We start from the raw sequence: 20,716 nt of genomic DNA on the forward strand, positions 1-20,716 counted from the left end.
ACCTTTAAATTGTTTTCATATTTTATACCATTAAAAAAAAACTTTTTTTTAAAAAAAAAACAAAATTACTAATAGGCTATGTGCACACATTCAGGATTTCTCGCAGAAAATTCCTGAGAAAAACCGAACATTTTCTGCAAGAAATCCGCAAGAAAACCGCATGCGTTTTTCCCGCGGTTTTGACACGTTTTTTTTCCGGACACTTACCAATGCATTTTGCAGTGGGAAATCCGCAAAAAAAACGCAAAATTAATGAACATGCTGCGGTTTTTACCACGATGCGTTTTTTTTCGCGGAAAAAAACGCATCATGTGCACAAAACATGCGGAATTCATTCTAAATGATGGGATGCTTATTGTAAGCGTTTTTTTTTTGCGGTTTCATAGCGTTTTTATCGGGAAGAAACGCGAAAAAAACGCAACGTGTGCACACAGCCATACTTTTTTTTTTTTTCAACAATAGAAAACGTAATGTTGATGAAACATTCCCTTTAAGCTCCTGTGCACAGAATAGGCTTTTTGTTGTATTTTCCATTTGGTGCTTTATGAAAATGCTGAATGTTTTGAATCAGATTATTTCCCATCTGTCCAAAGCATCAAGTGGCTGGGCGAGTCTAGGTGCCAGATGACATTTCATGCGATGCTTTTCTTTATGACTTGACCCTAAGGCCGGGGTCCCATGAGCGACTCTTCTCTCATGCGAGAGAATCGGATTGATTATGTCACTCGGATAAAATTCTATCAACGTTTGATTCAAGTGTCATATTAGTGTGATCACAATCTCTCGCATGAAAAAATCGTATCAGAAGTGAGGAGAAGAAAAAGAACTTAATCTCTCCATAGAGTCTGAGGATGTCGGGCTGTGCACGGATGACATCCGAGTGCAGTCCGATGTTTTACAAGCACTCATAGATTAATATGGGGGTGCATGATTCAAATTCCGAAGCCACTCATAGCATGCTGCAATTTTTTTCCACAGACCGTTTGTTTTGTTCTGTAGATAAGATAGAGGATCTGCACTGCCTCACAGTATAACATTGGTCCGAGTGCTATCCGATGAAACACGCACGAACAGGCAGAAAATCGTGGGGCTTATCAATGCAAAAATGAGAAGTTTTTAAGATTAATGCCTTATGTAAATTCTTGATGTGGTTTCTGTCCTTTTTACAGAGACAATATGTATAGCAGACTGCACTGTGCAAAAAAGAAAAGGGTGAACGCAGCTTAAAAGTGTACCAGGAATGAATGCTAAACCATGGATAAGTTAAATAATACAATTTTATGATACAATCATAGTTCAACAATGCTCTATGCACTAATATACTAACAAGCTACTATGTTAGTTTATGAGCTACACAAAACCCCAAAACAAAGATATTTTAGAAATAGTAAAATCAGTGAAAACATAGCACTGTGTGAACAGAAACTACACCAACAGAATACTGCACATGAAATGTTCACAGTAAAGGGGGCCTTACTAATGAAAAATACTGAAAAGAATGTGTCTTTCCGATAGTAAAGTGATTCTTGTACATTATCATAGTTGTAGAAAACTTATTCCACCAGATTTAGCTTTTATAAATAAGGCCCATTAAGGGTTTGGAAGGATCAAGAGTGCATTAAACAATTTAACTTTAACTACTAGAGAAAATAATTTCTTTCCAACAACATTAAGCTAGGAAGCGACACACATCTTCAATATGCTACATGCCTATTTATAGAAGAGGTAGCCAATACGACAGCAGTAACACCGTTCTATAGTTAATCATTCTGCTTCATCAAGGTGTAGGTGGCTTCAATGCTCATAAATGTTATGACCTGCTTGAAGGATGTTAAGACTTTTAGGAATATTTTAGCATATATTAACTTGTACCATATGTGCCACCTAAAAGTCTTGTTGTCTAAGCCAAGAGATGAAGAAACAAATGATCCAATGTTAGGGCACCTACATTTACTAGTGCACAATGAAACTTTACGAGTCCACAAGCTCAAGTTCAATAAAGTCAGTCAGTGCTCCTCAGGTTCTCCTTCTGGCAAATCCACAACAGGCTTATTTCCATTACCCTTGCGGTAGTGGCGGAACCTTTCACAATGTGTCTGGTGTTTCTTGAAACCCCTTGGATAATCGGTTTGAAAATTACATTTTTGACATTTATACAAACCTTTTGTGTGGGCAGATGAATGATTTTTCAGCTGGGTCTCCACTGGAAATGACTCACCACATATTTTACATATAAAAGGACTAGGCATGTTATGTTTGGTGATCAAATGATTTAAAATAGGCCCCCTATTTAATGGTCTATAATCACACAGCATGCATTGAAATTTTCCATTAATACGTGTAACGTGTTTTAATATTTCCTCTTCTTTCAGAAAACTATCTTTATCATCTGATACATCATAAGTGTCTGGAGCACTGAGAGAGATGTCGCCAGAGTCTGAAGTGTCAAGTCCATCTTTGGACCATGATGGAGTACCTGAATAGTCTGATAAATTTGCAGTTCCAGACAGGCGTGCTGTACCAGCGAGACTCTTAGATTTATTTGCCAATTCCTTTGGCAGTATAGGTGTAAATTCATCTGGTGCTCCATCTTCAGAAAATGGTGAGGAACCCTTTAATATAGACAGATCAGCATCTTCAACGTAATCAAAGTCTTTTGACTGAGTGGGCGTTGAATTACCCTCTAGATATTTGGGCATATCTTTTGATTGGGGAGAAATGTCTTCTTCTTCTGAAAACTCCATGATACTCTTTGGCACTGTTGGAGCTGCATCATCATCGTCATCTTCTGAAAAGTCCATAATTTCCTTGGATAAACCTGGGGTTTCTTCCTCTTCCGAAAACTCCATTACATTTCTTGATGCATTTGTGGTTTCCTCTTCTTCAGAAAAGTCCATGACATTTTTAGAGGCATTTGTTTCCACATTTTTAGGTTTATCATTTGCCTCCTCATCCTCTTCTGAAAACTCCATGTCTTCCTTTGACAATGCTAAATTTTCTTCCTCGTCATCATCAGAAAACTCCATCATTTCTTTAGCTGGGGTCACCATGTCCTCTTCCTCAGATGAATCTTCCAGCTTTGACTGAGCTGGAGCACTTTCATCTTCAGATATATTTTCTATAAGTTTTTCTTCTAGGGGCATCTCATCTTCAGAAATATCCTCAATCCCTCTAGATTGGTCATGTAACACATCATCTTCTGAAGACTCTTGAGCATCTTTTGACTGAGTTACAGTTTCATCATCAGAAAACTGTGGGATACCACCAGGCAGGGCGGGTTCGTCATCTTCATCTGAGAACTCCGGTATATCTTTAGAAGGAGAAGAAACAATATCATTATCAGAAAACTCAACCACAGCATTTGCCTGTGCAGATTTCTCTGTGCTTATGTTATCACTACTGCTGCTGGATTCAGGATCACAGCTAGAGTCTTTTGCTTCTTGAAAGATGGTCCTCGCCTTCTCGATGCTGCTGCTGCTACTGCCGCTTTTAAATTCAATGTCAGAATTATCTTGGGTAACCTGGCAAGATACATTTTCTGGCCATGAAGTAAGTGTGTCATTTTCTTCAGATTTTACTTCTTTCAACTTTAACTTTTCGTCTACAGATTTTTTATCTTCACTGGCCATATGTTCGGAATCATTTTTTTCTGCGCACCGTAACAAACCTTGCTCTGATTTAGGCTCTTTGATTGGTTTTGATTTATTGAACAGCTTGTCAGGTTCGGCGTGCTGGCCCAAGATATGATAATATACACTGGAAAACATTTTGCTTGTGAAAAAACATCTGTGACAGTGAAACAATCTTGCACTTTTCTGGTAAAACACTAGTTTTCCCAAACCGCCAGTATCAATTTCTTCACAAAATTCAGGATGTATAGTTCCCATGTGGATCTGTACACTTTTATAGTCTGTTCCATGAAAGCTGCACCGGTTGCAGTCCAGCTCATTGTGCTTTTGCAGAACTTCCATTGTTCAGTTGTCAACACCAATGTATGATCCACAAGTGATGTATGAACAATCTAAAGACAGAAAAAAGGATCAGTGAAAAAAAAAAATTATGTACATATGAAAATTGACTAAACTTATCTTTCAATACTGCATATATATATATATTTTCAATTAAAGCACAATTTAAAAGGGTGTTCACATCCTAAGAAGTGATGGCATATCACTAGGTGGTAGGGGTCCTAGAGGGTTGATACTTGGAATGAAATGATGGATAGCATCATGTCACATTTTAACACATAGCCACACTCCTGGGAGTGCAGAAGACACATTTCACTTGAAGAGGCATGCTGCAGTTCCCCTACACAAAGCTTGGCCAGGCCATCAAAGCAGGTCAAAACAGCGATGGAAACCCACAGCTGAACCAGAGCTGTGCCTCTATCATTCACAGGATCAGTAGATATCCTAATGTCGAAATCCCACTAGTCCTATCCTAGTCATATATTCATGTAAATGTGACAGACATCATGTTAATATAGCGCTACCATCACGTTGGCATCGATATCCACGTAGATTTCGTATATACTGGTGCCAGCACGATGGTAGCGCTATATTGACATGAAGTCTTACTAAATGTCCTCTGTCACGTTTACTTTAATAAAGATTGCTTGTTCGTCAGAACTGGATTCTCTTTTCTATTGTTTATGCTCACGTGCCATAGCAGAACCATTATCAGAGCACCAAACAGCAAGGAAATTATTCACAGTGAGTTGGAATACATCTCCAATCTTTTTTTAAAATATCATATACTCACCTGCCAGACCAACACCAGTACAGCGATGTCGGCAATGTGTCTTCCGGTATTTTTGCATGATACTGCTATGTCACATAAGTGTTGTAGTTCATCAGCAGCAGCCATTGGGCTGCAGCACTCACAATTCCCTCAGACAAAACTCAGTTGCCAGATGCAAAGTGTGAATGCAGCAGCCCTTCAGCGATCACTAACAGGCTGCAGCACTCACAAGACGTAATGTCCGCAAACAGCAGAAAACACAGCACGGACATTGCTAGAACAGCGGCAGTCCAGCACGAGGATGTGTGGTGTTTCTGTTTGACATGGAGCCTGGTTACATTTGAGAATTGATTTTCCAAGTAATGGTCAACCTGTTTAAACTCTGCTCTCAGGAAAAAGATGTAAATTTATCTTGTTTAACGCTCATTATCTTGGTTAGCTAGCAGAAGTGCACGATCCAGCCAGCTTTAGTGTCCCTGAGCTCCTCCAGTGCTGAGGCAGCTTTGGAGACCGCTCCCTTATGGTTGTGCTGCTGGTCTGAACTCTCCTTCATCAGGAAAGAGGACAACGGCAGAATTCTGAAGTGAAGGCTTTGATGAATTAGACTTATAATCCGCTAAGAAGGGGTTTTAGGTTACTGACTGCCAAGTTTCATATAACTGTGAGGAAAATAACTTTTTCTTTCTGACAGCATTGGGCTTTCAGTCATAGAGGTGGGTCGGCGTGGCTTCAGTCACCGCTCAGTGCATAGTGAGCGGCGGCTGTAAGGACGCCCTGGCACTGGCAACCAGCTCAGCATTAGAGCAGGCTGTCAGTCATTTACGGCCGGCGCTCAGTATGCACTGAGCGGTCACTGAAGCCACGCCGACCCACCTCTATGACTGAAAGGAGGAAAAGGTAAAGGGACTGTCAGCACAGAATGACTGTACCAACCAAGAATGGGAACTTGATGCTTAACACCTGCTTGGCTCCTATATATCTCCACCTTTCTCTGGCCCTATGAAGCCAAAGCTGTCCATCAAACAAGAGGAGGGTGGAGATAAAGGGATACTAATCTCAAAGAATTATATCGGCACGAGGTACATACAGCTTAAATCATAAAGTAAACCTCAGTAAATATATAAAACCACTTTTATTGTTTAAAAACAAGGCAACGAACCCAACCAATAGTGACCAATAAACAAAACACAAACCAAAAATACAAAAAGTGCTATAAAAACACCATTGAACTAATGGGGAAGGCTATATAACCCTAGCCAAGGCACCTATATACACCCCTACCTGGCTGCGGAGGTAGACACCCTAGGGGGGAACGAAATGGCGCCCCAGCTCAACGATGACTGTCCCTAGGGGCCCTAGTGTGCCCTGCAGCAACTAGTGACAGCCTCTACCCAGCATCTAAAGGGTCCTCTAGCACTATACAGAGATCAACTGTGCTAGGGAATGCCTATACCCCAAAAAGAACAAGGAAACCAATAGACACCTGTGGCGGTAGGTGAAGATAATATATTGATACGATGGATAGTACTACCAAATAGGTGGACCATAAAGGGTAGCTCACATTAAATTAGATATACTGCTACCAGACAGATCTTCCTGATTCATACCGGCTGGAGCACCCTTTTTGAGTACCCCTGATACATAGTGTCCTATGGGGGAAGAGGCATTACCGCACTGGCCGCAAAATATATCACAAAATCAATCAAAATCCCAGATATATAGACGAATGTAGCCACTGCTAAGGCTGCCACTTGATAACGTGGTGGGAAGGCTGTAAACAATACTAATGGCTACGGTACAGTTCAGGGTGGGAAAATGCAAGGTGGAGTCCTAATGCCCCATGTGCCAATGCAATAACCTTGTCCACATACCATACACTGTGCTATATAACCAGACTTCCCCACAATCACTGATACAGCAAGCACATAAGCCAGGCAGTTTCCCTGGCTTTTAAATCCATGATAGCGACAATCTGTTAAATATACATGCACAAGGTTTTTAAAGTATTTTATTTATGTATACATCTGCGCATTCTTTTATTTTTTCACACATGGTTAACTAGAGCCTATCGCTGTCTGTGGGTCCTTTTGTTCTACTGTTAGTATATTTTGGTAGCGGTGCGCAAGCACTAGTTGCGGTTATAGCCCCGTATACTCCCGGGAGCTAGTTAGATGTTATGCCTCTCCGTAATAATATGCATTGTCCCCTGGGCAGTGCGCATGCGCTCCATGGCTGTGGCTCCGTGCCCCGGAAATGCTCTTATTTACATCCGGAGCAACCCAGGGCCGCATGCGCCGATGTGTAAGGGGGACTTTGGCGATTTGATAGAGGTCACACCCCTATTGATCTGTCCGGACCGCTATTGGTGGTGGGTGCTTTAAAAGGTCAGTTACGTCCTCACACTAATCACGCCCCCGGAAGAAGCTTGGGCGCACGGGGGAATCGAGGCACACCACACCATCAGGTAATATTTCCATTCCGCTGGCTTATGTGCTTGCTGTATCAGTGCCACGTTATCAAGTGGCAGCCTTAGCAGTGGCTACATTCGTCTATGTATCTGGGATATTGATTGATTTTGTGATATATTTTGCGGCCAGTGCGGTAATGCCTCTTCCCCCATAGGACACTTTGTTATTTGTATATCAAGTCTTGTCTTTTATATGTGTTTTTATATTGTATTATCAATAAAGATATGTTATTTTTAACCTTTATGGATCTCTTCGTGCGGTGAATTGGATTTAAATCCGCTTTTGGATAATATCCATATTACCAATGTAGAGAAGCGAAAAGCTATGTCATAATGTCATTAATCACCTGAAATTGTGATGGCTGCTGTATTAAAAAGGACTTGAAGAGTTGCTCTAAGAATAAATGGGTATTATTCCAAAGTGCTTAGAAAAATAAAACACTTTGCAATTTATGTTTATTTACTGCTCAGTGCCTGGGTTACTGGCCACTGCTGCATTCTATCAGTGGTGGCCTGGCTCAAGGGAAGGAATGAAGTGCTTACAAGTAGAGTTGAGCGAATTTCTTCTGGTCCCCGCTTATTCGGCAAGCTATAGCACTTACCTGTGTGTTGGGCTCTCTATGCATGTGCTGTGACTATGACACAGCCACGACACATGCAGCCGATGCGCTGATCAGCCGCTGCACTCCATGTATCCGGGTTCCCTTTTCAGCTTATTCGATAAGCGCTATAGCTTGCAAGATAAGTGGGGCCCGAAGAAATTCACTGAAATCTACTTACAAGATCATTTGTAGTCATTGCTATGAAAAAGGCAAGGTATGTTCAGCTTCAGGATCTGACTGGAAGCAAGCAGTTATAGGGAGCATAAAACTAAATTTTCTACCGGTAGCCACTGCTCCAGTTAGCTGGCTACATATCTTTAAACACTTGGCCTCAATGCATCAAGATCAGCAATTTTCTCTCTGGTCTTGATGAGGGGATGAGTTGGAATCAGACGTTCACGATTCATTAGGAGACCACAACTTTAAGTACAGCTTGATACACATGACAATCTTCAGCAGCACAGTATTAGACTACACAGGGCAAATGTAAGCAGGTATGCCATGCAATTTTGTCTAGCAAGTTACTAGGTGACACTGCACGCTGCTGCTGCTGCTCATAGTGATTATAGGGCACGTTGCTGCTGCTCATATTGATTATAGGGCACACTGCTGCTGCTCATATTGATTATAGGGCACACTGCTACTCATAGTGATTATAGGGCACGCTGCTGCTGCTCAGTGATTACAGGGCACGCTGCTGCTGCTCATAGTGATTATAGGGCAAGTTGCTGCTGCTCATAGTGATTATAAGGCACGCTGCTGCTCATAGTGATTATAGGGCATGCTGCTGCTCATAGTGATTATAGGGCACGGTGCTGCTGCTCATAGTGATTGTAAGGTACGCTGCTGCTGCTTATAGTGATTGTAAGGCATGCTGCTGCTGCTCATAGTGATTATAAGGCACGCTGCTGCTGCTCATAGTGATTATAAGGCACGCTGCTGCTGCTCATAGTGATAATAGGACACGCTGCTGCTGCTCATAGTGATTATAGGGCACACTGCTGCTGCTCATACTGATTAGGGCACGCTGCTGCTGCTCATAGTGATTATAGGGCACGCTGCTGCTGCTCACAGTGATTATAAGGCACGCTGCTGTTCATAGTGATTATAGTGCACGCTGCTGCTCATAGTGATTATAGGGCACGCTGCTGCTGCTCATAGTGATTATAGTGCACGCTGCTGCTCATAGTGATTATAGTGCACGCTGCTGCTCATAGTGATTATAGCGCACGCTGCTGCTGCTCATAGTGATTATGGGGTACGCTGCTGATGCTCATAGTGATTATAGGGCACGCTGCTGCTGCTCATAGTGATTATAGGGCATGTTGCTGCTGCTCATAGTGATTATAAGGCACGCTGCTGCTGCTCCTAGTGATTATAGGGCACACTGCTGCTGCTCATAGTGATTATAGGGCACGCTGCTGCTGCTCATAGTGATTATAGGGCACGCTGCTGCTGCTCGTAGTGATTATAGGGCACACTGCTGCTGCTCGTAGTGATTATAGGGCACGCTGCTGCTCGTAGTGATTATAGGGCACACTGCTACTGCTCGTGGTGATTATAGGGCACACTGCTGCTGCTCATAGTGATTATCGGGCACGCTGCTGCTGCTCATAGTGATTATAGGGCACACTGCTGCTGCTCATAGTGATTATAAGGCACGCTGCTGCTGCTCATAGTGATTATAGGGCACGCTGCTGCTGCTCACAGTGATTATAAGGCACACTGCTGCTGCTGCTCATAGTGATTATAGTGCACGCTGCTGCTCATAGTGATTATAGGGCACGCTGCTGCTGCTCATAGTGATTATAAGGCATGCTGCTGCTGCTCATAGTGACTATAGGGCACGCTGCTGCTCATAGTGATTATAGGGCACACTGCTGCTGCTCATAGTGATTAAAAGGCATGCTGCTGCTGCTCATAGTGATTATAGGGCACGCTGCTGCTGCTCATAGTGATTATAGGGCACGCTGCTGCTGCTCACAGTGATTATAAGGCACGCTGCTGCTCATAGTGATTATAGTGCACGCTGCTGCTCATAGTGATTATAGGGCACGCTGCTGCTGCTCATAGTGATTATAAGGCATGCTGCTGCTCATAGTGATTATAGTGCACGCTGCTGCTCATAGTGATTATAGGGCACGCTGCTGCTCATAGTGATTATAGGGCATGTTGCTGCTGCTCAGTGATTATAAGGCACGCTGCTGCTGCTCATAGTGATTATAGGGCACACTGCTGCTGCTCATAGTGACTATAGGGCACGCTGCTGCTGCTCATAGTGATTATAGGGCACGCTGCTGCTGCTCATAGTGACTATAGGGCACGCTGCTGCTGCTCGTAGTGATTATAGGGCACACTGCTGCTGCTCATAGTGATTATAGGGCACACTGCTGCTGCTCATAGTGATTATAGGGCACACTGCTGCTGCTCATAGTGATTATAGGGCACACTGCTGCTGCTCATAGTGATTATAGGGCACACTGCTGCTGCTCATAGTGACTATAGGGCACGCTGCTGCTGTTCATAGTGATTATAGGGCACACTGCTGCTGGTCAGTGATTATAGGGCACACTGCTGCTGCTCATAGTGATTATAAGGCATGCTGCTGCTCATAGTGATTATAGGGCACACTGCTGTTGCTCAGTGATTATAGTGCACACTGCTGCTGCTCATAGTGATTATAGGGCACGCTGCTGCTGCTCATAGTGATTATAGGGCACACTGCTGTTGCTCAGTGATTATAGTGCACACTGCTGCTGCTCATAGTGACTATAGGGCACGCTGCTGCTCATAGTGATTATAGGGCACACTGCTGCTGCTCATAGTGATTATAAGGCATGCTGCTGCTGCTCATAGTGATTATAGGGCACACTGCTGTTGCTCAGTGATTATAGGGCACACTGCTGCTGCTCATAGTGATTATAGGGCACGCTGCTGCTGCTCATAGTGATTATAGGGCACACTGCTGTTGCTCAGTGATTATAGTGCACACTGCTGCTGCTCATAGTGACTATAGGGCACGCTGCTGCTCATAGTGATTATAGGGCACACTGCTGCTTCTCATAGTGATTATAAGGCATGCTGCTGTTGCTCATAGTGATTATAGGGCACGCTGCTGTTGCTCAGTGATTATAGTGCACACTGCTGTTGCTCAGTGATTATAGGGCACACTGCTGTTGCTCAGTGATTATAGGGCACACTGCTGTTGGCTCAGTGATTATAGGGCACGCTGCTGCTGCTCATAGTGACTATAGGGCACGCTGCTGCTGCTCATAGTGATTATAGGGCACGCTGCTGCTGCTCATAGTGATTATAGGGCACACTGCTGTTACTCAGTGATTATAGTGCACACTGCTGTTGCTCAGTGATTATAGGACACACTGCTGTTGCTCAGTGATTATAGGGCACACTGCTGTTGCTCAGTGATTATAGTGCACACTGCTGTTGCTCAGTGATTATAGGGCACGCTGCTGCTCATAGTGACTATAGGGCACGCTGCTGCTCATAGTGATTATAGCGCACGCTGCTGCTCATAGTGATTATAGGGCACGCTGCTGTTGCTCAGCGATTATAGGGCACACTGCTGTTGCTCAGCGATTATAGGGCACACTGCTGTTGCTCAGTGATTATAGGGCACACTGCTGTTGCTCAGTGATTATAGTGCACACTGCTGCTGCTCATAGTGATTATAGGGCACACTGCTGCTGCTCATAGTGATTATAGGGCACACTGCTGCTGCTCAGTGATTACAGGGCACGCTGCTGCTCATAGTGATTATAGGGCACACTGCTGCTGCTCATAGTGATTATAGGGCACGCTGCTGCTCATAGTGATTATAAGGCACGCTGCTGCTGCTCATAGTGATTATAGGGCACACTGCTGCTGCTCATAGTGATTATAGGGCACACTGCTGCTGCTCATAGTGATTATAGTGCACACTGCTGTTGCTCAGTGATTATAGGGCACGCTGCTGCTCATAGTGACTATAGGGCACGCTGATGCTGTTCATAGTGATTATAGGGCACGCTGCTGCTGCTCATAGTGACTATAGGGCACGCTGCTGCTGCTCGTAGTGATTATAGGGCACGCTGCTGCTGCTCGTAGTGATTATAGGGCACACTGCTGCTGCTCATAGTGATTATAGGGCACACTGCTGCTGCTCATAGTGATTATAGGGCACACTGCTGCTGCTCATAGTGATTATAGGGCACGCTGCTGCTGCTCATAGTGATTATAGGGCACGCTGCTGCTGCTCATAGTGATTATAGGGCACACTGCTGCTGCTCATAGTGATTATAAGGCACGCTGCTGCTGCTCATAGTGATTATAGGGCACGCTGATGCTGTTCATAGTGATTATAGGGCACACTGCTGCTGCTCAGTGATTATAGGGCACACTGCTGCTGCTCATAGTGATTATAGGGCACACTGCTGCTGCTCATAGTGACTATAGGGCACACTGCTGCTGTTCATAGTGATTATAGTGCACGCTGCTGCTGTTCATAGTGACTATAGGGCACACTGCTGCTGCTCAGTGATTATAGGGCACACTGCTGCTGCTCATAGTGACTATAGGGCACGCTGCTGCTGTTCATAGTGATTATAGTGCACGCTGCTGCTGTTCATAGTGACTATAGGGCACGCTGCTGCTGTTCATAGTGATTATAGGGCACACTGCTGCTGCTCAGTGATTATAGGGCACACTGCTGCTGCTCATAGTGATTATAGGGCACACTGCTGCTGCTCATAGTGATTATAAGGCACGCTGCTGCTGCTCATAGTGATTATAGGGCACGCTGCTGCTGCTCATAGTGATTATAGGGCACACTGCTGCTGCTCAGTGATTATAAGGCACGCTGCTGCTGCTGCTCATAGTGATTATAGGGCACACTGCTGCTGCTCATAGTGATTATAGGGCACACTGCTGCTGCTCATAGTGATTATAGGGCACGCTGCTGCTGTTCATAGTGACTATAGGGCACACTGCTGCTGTTCATAGTGATTATAGTGCACGCTGCTGCTGTTCATAGTGACTATAGGGCACACTGCTGCTGTTCATAGTGATTATAGTGCACGCTGCTGCTGTTCATAGTGACTATAGGGCACACTGCTGCTGCTCATAGTGATTATAGGGCACACTGCTGCTGCTCATAGTGACTATAGGGCACACTGCTGCTGCTCATAGTGATTATAGGGCACACTCCTGCTGCTCATAGTGATTATAAGGCACGCTGCTGCTGCTCATAGTGATTATAGGGCACACTGCTGCTGCTCATAGTGATTATAGGGCACACTGCTGCTGCTCATAGTGATTATAAGGCACGCTGCTGCTCATAGTGATTATAGGGCACACTGCTGCTGCTCATAGTGATTATAGGGCACACTGCTGCTGCTCATAGTGATTATAGTGCACACTGCTGCTGCTCATAGTGATTATAGGGCACACTGCTGCTGCTCATAGTGATTATAAGGCACGCTGCTGCTGCTGCTCATAGTGATTATAGGGCACACTGCTGCTGCTCATAGTGATTATAGGGCACACTGCTGCTGCTCATAGTGATTATAGGGCACACTGCTGCTGCTCATAGTGACTATAGGGCACACTGCTGCTGTTCATAGTGATTATAGTGCACGCTGCTGCTGTTCATAGTGACTATAGGGCACACTGCTGTTACTCAGTGATTATAGTGCACACTGCTGTTGCTCAGTGATTATAGGACACACTGCTGTTGCTCAGTGATTATAGGGCACACTGCTGTTGGCTCAGTGATTATAGGGCACGCTGCTGCTGCTCATAGTGACTATAGGGCACGCTGCTGCTGCTCATAGTGATTATAGGGCACGCTGCTGCTGCTCATAGTGATTATAGGGCACACTGCTGTTACTCAGTGATTATAGTGCACACTGCTGTTGCTCAGTGATTATAGGACACACTGCTGTTGCTCAGTGATTATAGGGCACACTGCTGTTGCTCAGTGATTATAGTGCACACTGCTGTTGCTCAGTGATTATAGGGCACGCTGCTGCTCATAGTGACTATAGGGCACGCTGCTGCTCATAGTGATTATAGCGCACGCTGCTGCTCATAGTGATTATAGGGCACGCTGCTGTTGCTCAGCGATTATAGGGCACACTGCTGTTGCTCAGCGATTATAGGGCACACTGCTGTTGCTCAGTGATTATAGGGCACACTGCTGTTGCTCAGTGATTATAGTGCACACTGCTGCTGCTCATAGTGATTATAGGGCACACTGCTGCTGCTCATAGTGATTATAGGGCACACTGCTGCTGCTCAGTGATTACAGGGCACGCTGCTGCTCATAGTGATTATAGGGCACACTGCTGCTGCTCATAGTGATTATAGGGCACGCTGCTGCTCATAGTGATTATAAGGCACGCTGCTGCTGCTCATAGTGATTATAGGGCACACTGCTGCTGCTCATAGTGATTATAGGGCACACTGCTGCTGCTCATAGTGATTATAGTGCACACTGCTGTTGCTCAGTGATTATAGGGCACGCTGCTGCTCATAGTGACTATAGGGCACGCTGATGCTGTTCATAGTGATTATAGGGCACGCTGCTGCTGCTCATAGTGACTATAGGGCACGCTGCTGCTGCTCGTAGTGATTATAGGGCACGCTGCTGCTGCTCGTAGTGATTATAGGGCACGCTGCTGCTGCTCATAGTGATTATAGGGCACACTGCTGCTGCTCATAGTGATTATAGGGCACACTGCTGCTGCTCATAGTGATTATAGGGCACGCTGCTGCTGCTCATAGTGATTATAGGGCACGCTGCTGCTGCTCATAGTGATTATAGGGCACACTGCTGCTGCTCATAGTGATTATAAGGCACGCTGCTGCTGCTCATAGTGATTATAGGGCACGCTGATGCTGTTCATAGTGATTATAGGGCACACTGCTGCTGCTCAGTGATTATAGGGCACACTGCTGCTGCTCATAGTGATTATAGGGCACACTGCTGCTGCTCATAGTGACTATAGGGCACACTGCTGCTGTTCATAGTGATTATAGTGCACGCTGCTGCTGTTCATAGTGACTATAGGGCACACTGCTGCTGCTCAGTGATTATAGGGCACACTGCTGCTGCTCATAGTGACTATAGGGCACGCTGCTGCTGTTCATAGTGATTATAGTGCACGCTGCTGCTGTTCATAGTGACTATAGGGCACGCTGCTGCTGTTCATAGTGATTATAGGGCACACTGCTGCTGCTCAGTGATTATAGGGCACACTGCTGCTGCTCATAGTGATTATAGGGCACACTGCTGCTGCTCATAGTGATTATAAGGCACGCTGCTGCTGCTCATAGTGATTATAGGGCACGCTGCTGCTGCTCATAGTGATTATAGGGCACACTGCTGCTGCTCAGTGATTATAAGGCACGCTGCTGCTGCTGCTCATAGTGATTATAGGGCACACTGCTGCTGCTCATAGTGATTATAGGGCACACTGCTGCTGCTCATAGTGATTATAGGGCACGCTGCTGCTGTTCATAGTGACTATAGGGCACACTGCTGCTGTTCATAGTGATTATAGTGCACGCTGCTGCTGTTCATAGTGACTATAGGGCACACTGCTGCTGTTCATAGTGATTATAGTGCACGCTGCTGCTGTTCATAGTGACTATAGGGCACACTGCTGCTGCTCATAGTGATTATAGGGCACACTGCTGCTGCTCATAGTGACTATAGGGCACACTGCTGCTGCTCATAGTGATTATAGGGCACACTCCTGCTGCTCATAGTGATTATAAGGCACGCTGCTGCTGCTCATAGTGATTATAGGGCACACTGCTGCTGCTCATAGTGATTATAGGGCACACTGCTGCTGCTCATAGTGATTATAAGGCACGCTGCTGCTCATAGTGATTATAGGGCACACTGCTGCTGCTCATAGTGATTATAGGGCACACTGCTGCTGCTCATAGTGATTATAGTGCACACTGCTGCTGCTCATAGTGATTATAGGGCACACTGCTGCTGCTCATAGTGATTATAAGGCACGCTGCTGCTGCTGCTCATAGTGATTATAGGGCACACTGCTGCTGCTCATAGTGATTATAGGGCACACTGCTGCTGCTCATAGTGATTATAGGGCACACTGCTGCTGCTCATAGTGACTATAGGGCACACTGCTGCTGTTCATAGTGATTATAGTGCACGCTGCTGCTGTTCATAGTGACTATAGGGCACACTGCTGCTGTTCATAGTGATTATAGTGCACGCTGCTGCTGTTCATAGTGACTATAGGGCACACTGCTGCTGCTCAGTGATTATAGGGCACACTGCTGCTGCTCAGTGATTATAGGGCACACTGCTGCTGCTCAGTGATTACAGGGCACGCTGCTGCTGCTCATAGTGATTATAGGGCACGCTGCTGCTGTTCATAGTGACTATAGGGCACACTGCTGCTGTTCATAGTGATTATAGTGCACGCTGCTGCTGTTCATAGTGACTATAGGGCACACTGCTGCTGTTCATAGTGATTATAGTGCACGCTGCTGCTGTTCATAGTGACTATAGGGCACACTGCTGCTGCTCATAGTGATTATAGGGCACACTGCTGCTGCTCATAGTGACTATAGGGCACACTGCTGCTGCTCATAGTGATTATAGGGCACACTCCTGCTGCTCATAGTGATTATAAGGCACGCTGCTGCTGCTCATAGTGATTATAGGGCACACTGCTGCTGCTCATAGTGATTATAGGGCACACTGCTGCTGCTCATAGTGATTATAAGGCACGCTGCTGCTCATAGTGATTATAGGGCACACTGCTGCTGCTCATAGTGATTATAGGGCACACTGCTGCTGCTCATAGTGATTATAGTGCACACTGCTGCTGCTCATAGTGATTATAGGGCACACTGCTGCTGCTCATAGTGATTATAAGGCACGCTGCTGCTGCTGCTCATAGTGATTATAGGGCACACTGCTGCTGCTCATAGTGATTATAGGGCACACTGCTGCTGCTCATAGTGATTATAGGGCACACTGCTGCTGCTCATAGTGACTATAGGGCACACTGCTGCTGTTCATAGTGATTATAGTGCACGCTGCTGCTGTTCATAGTGACTATAGGGCACACTGCTGCTGTTCATAGTGATTATAGTGCACGCTGCTGCTGTTCATAGTGACTATAGGGCACACTGCTGCTGCTCAGTGATTATAGGGCACACTGCTGCTGCTCAGTGATTATAGGGCACACTGCTGCTGCTCAGTGATTACAGGGCACGCTGCTGGTGTTGGGAGCAGCACCATCCCTCGCACACACCACAAACTATAGCACCACCCTATAGTGCTGCATTGCCCCTGTATGTGGCGTGGCCACTGCCACTGGCCAACACCTGCTCCACGTCTCACTAACTGCGCAGCCCGCCATTCCTCCCCCAGGCCGACACTGAATAAACACGAATCACACGTAGATGTAATGACGGCTTCCCCAGCGCTCGCTGCGCAGACGGAGACTCCCACACAGAAGGTCAGCGCCCCGGCTGTAAGGGAGCACGGCCGCCACACACTGCCGGTATAATCCCGCCGCCGGACACCTGCCCACATCTCACTACAAGCACCGCGCTCACCTGCACACGCCGCCGGCTGCCGCCCCTTTCTACATTACGTCATTCAATGGCGACGGATTACGGAGCCAATCAGAAGCAAGCAAGTGACGTCATCACGCATGGCACGCTTCTAGGCGGTGAAAGGCTGAGTGTGAGATGAAAAAAGTCGTGCGTTGTGTGTAGTGCCCGCGGGCGGTGTGTTGTGGGCAGGCCCGCCCTCGTCAGAGGAGAGTGGCAGCCATGATATCTGTCAGGCTTCATGTCTGAGGTAACTAATGCTGCACGTACAGAACTGACGGATTCGGGAACAAGAGGTTTCCTCAGGAGGACGCAGCGCAGTGTTCTGACACAGTATACGGCTTTATTATAGTGTTTACAACTATATTGTTGGTTACCAAGTGTGTGTGCAAATAAACAAAACCGCAGCAAGGGTGTTCACTGTAGGGATTAACTAGTGTGACAGTCTTACAGGTACTGCCATTCCAGATGTGGTTATATATATTTATTGGCGTAATAATTTTTATCGATTCCACCTTTTTTTTTTCTTTCTTACTCCATCCCTCTATGTAACTTTAACTTTTATTACTCTGATCACTTGTATAATGCATTGTAGACAGTACACATGTATTGCAGCTCCTTACACCTGTCAGTGGTACACTGACATAAGGCCTTTTAGACCATGAACCTGACATGGTCTAACAGGACACCATACCTGGATACCCAGAGGTCATTATTTGATATCTGACTGCCATAACAACCACCACTATGATTATTGCACGGGGGTGCCAATCAGGTGATGCCTTCTAAATGCTGTGATCCATATTGATAGCAGGATTTAGAGGGTTAAACAGAGGTGGTAACTCAGCTCCTGTGCTCCCTCAATCGCAATGACGTATCAGTACATCCATTTGTGGGAAGTACCTGCAAGATATGACGCACTGCTATGCCATATGTTGTGAAGGGGTTAACTCATGTAGCAGGTAAACAGATTATAACCACCCTACGCTTTTTACACTAGAAGTGCGCTGCCATTACCTGTCTTGTTTGCATACATGTGAATACAAAAGGCATCGAATGACATGTTTCACAACCCGTACAAAATTATATTTTTTAACTTTCTTGGGAGCACTGTACAGTAACCAGGGAATGTAAGTGCTCAGTATTTCACGCCTATGTGTAGTGATGCAACAGCAGTGTTGCTTTCTTTAGAAATTACTGCTTGCTAGCCCCTTTTTAATTTGCTTATTCAATGTTTGTAAAAAAAATAGTTTTGGTTTACTGCTAATGGGTGTTTCTGTTTAATGGTGGCATATAGGGTTGAGCAATCGCTAAAATGCTTGTTACTCAAACGGAGCAATTCCTAATGATCGTTTCAAGTAACTGGTATAATGGGAGTCAATGGGAAATCCAAGCATTTTCCAGCAGAACTTACAAGGAGGTTTGGGCAGTAGTAAAAATGTTGAAATGGATGGAAAAAGTGCTTATCGTAAGGAGGACAGTATCGGGAAGACCCCTGGGAGCATCTCTGACTCCCAAATCGCTGCTGAGAACAATTGTGTCACACTTTTACTCTAATTAATTATTTAAGGATTGACAATAAAGCATTCAAAATCGAAGAGAAATTGGAGTTTACAGGGAAAAAAGTGAAGAAACATTCTTTCCTGTATAATGACTTGTTTATAAAGAAAAACTTAAAGGGACACTGTCACCTGAATTTGGAGGGAACAATCTTCAGCCATGGAGGCGGGGTTTTTGATTCACCCTTTCCTTACCCGCTGGCTGCATGCTGGCTGCAATATTGGATTGAAGTTCATTCTCTGTCCTCCATAGTACACGCCTGCACAAGGTAATCTTGCCTTGTGCAGGCATGTACTACGGAGGACAGAGAATGAACTTCAATCCAATATTGCAGCCAGCATGCAGCCAGCGGGTAAGGAAAGGGTGAATCAAAAACCCCGCCTCCATGGCTGAAGATTGTTCCCTCCAAATTCAGGTGAGAGTGTCCCTTTAAGTAAACCAAAATTGAAATACTTTCTAAAAAAAAAAAAAGGAAATTTCAGTGTAATTTAGGAAGGAAGCAAAAACTGCCAAAAAATTGATGGAAGATGGACTCCGATGCACCCTGTATTAGACATATATGAGGGCCTCATACACAGTCTATTCAAATTGTCATCTAGTGGTATTTCTAAACTCATAAAGGCTATGCATGAAGTGAAAAGCCTGCCACAAATTACAAGCAGGGTCAGCCATATACCCCTGTAGGAACAAACTGGAGTGCCTCATTCAAATATTGTGAACAAAGTGTAGTTGTGGTACTGCTACACTCATAAAAGCTCTGCACACAGTCCAAAGCCTACCAAAAATTTCAAGCAGGGTCACCCATAGACCCTTGAGGGCACAAACTGGAGTACCTCATAAATAAATTAAGACAGTGTAGTTGTACTTCTACACTCATAAAGACTTTGTACACAGTGCAAAACAAGAACAAAATTACAGGGAGGGTCATCCATATATCCCTGAAGTCAACAACTGGAGGGCTGCATTCAAATATTGAAGATTAAAAACATTTCATGTGCTGCTGTCATCTGGTGGTGTGGAAAAGTCTGGGCTAATCCAGACTTTGTTCATTTTTTTATCAGAGTGAGACGGTCAGCATTTTGTTTTGACAGGCAAAAGCACCTGTCTGTTATGACACCCCTCACCCCCCCTTCCCCACATCCCTTGCAGCTCTAAAAACTGTTCAGACAAGACACTAGCGGCAGGGCAGCACAATATAAAGGGGCAGCTCCTGCCAGGTGCCCAGCTATGAAACCCAATGACTGAAGTTCGCAGAAGAATTGGAGTACGCTGGTTTGTCTTGACCATCTTTAATAACTTTCCCTCCTTGTCAAAAATACCCAATCTAGACGTTTTGAGGATGTCATGAAACTGTCCCAAGCCTTTGACAGTGTACATCTGCCTCTGCTGTACCTGGTGTGTGTCTCACTCACCTCTCCTCCTTAGTTGGGCAAGAAAGCTGTCCCACTCCAGCTAGCGTTATCTGATGAACTTTTTCAACATATTTTCCACAATGGCCTTCTGGTACAGCACTGTTTTAATTAGCAACTATGTCTACAGTCGTATCACAAAATCTAAGAGTACCATAAATGGACGTGTCAGATTAGTATGTGCCCACATTGCAGATTCCATTGCTGATTTTTCCGCAGAATCCGCAGGTAAAACGACTCGCCTGTGGTTTTACACCTGCGGATTCCTATAATGGAATAGGTATAAAAAGGTGTAATTCCGCACAAAGAATTGACCTGCTGCGGAAAATAAACTGCAG

General features: G+C 45.1%; 1 protein-coding gene across 1 annotated transcript; it reads right to left on the minus strand.

Moving 5' to 3' along the window:
• Nucleotides 1–1,259: 1,259 nt before the first annotated feature.
• On the minus strand, nucleotides 1,260–17,457 carry CHAMP1 (chromosome alignment maintaining phosphoprotein 1). The gene is made up of 2 exons (XM_069757648.1): nucleotides 17,413–17,457; nucleotides 1,260–4,021 (listed from the first exon to the last, which is right to left on the minus strand). The coding sequence occupies exon 2, from the start codon at nucleotides 3,969–3,971 to the stop codon at nucleotides 2,007–2,009; it is 1,965 nt and encodes a 654-aa protein (XP_069613749.1). The 5' UTR covers nucleotides 3,972–4,021; nucleotides 17,413–17,457; the 3' UTR covers nucleotides 1,260–2,006.
• Between the last annotated feature and the right edge of the window lie 3,259 nt (nucleotides 17,458–20,716).

Source organism: Ranitomeya imitator, chromosome 3 (assembly GCF_032444005.1).
Source record: "Ranitomeya imitator isolate aRanImi1 chromosome 3, aRanImi1.pri, whole genome shotgun sequence".
Taxonomy (NCBI): domain Eukaryota; kingdom Metazoa; phylum Chordata; class Amphibia; order Anura; family Dendrobatidae; genus Ranitomeya; species Ranitomeya imitator.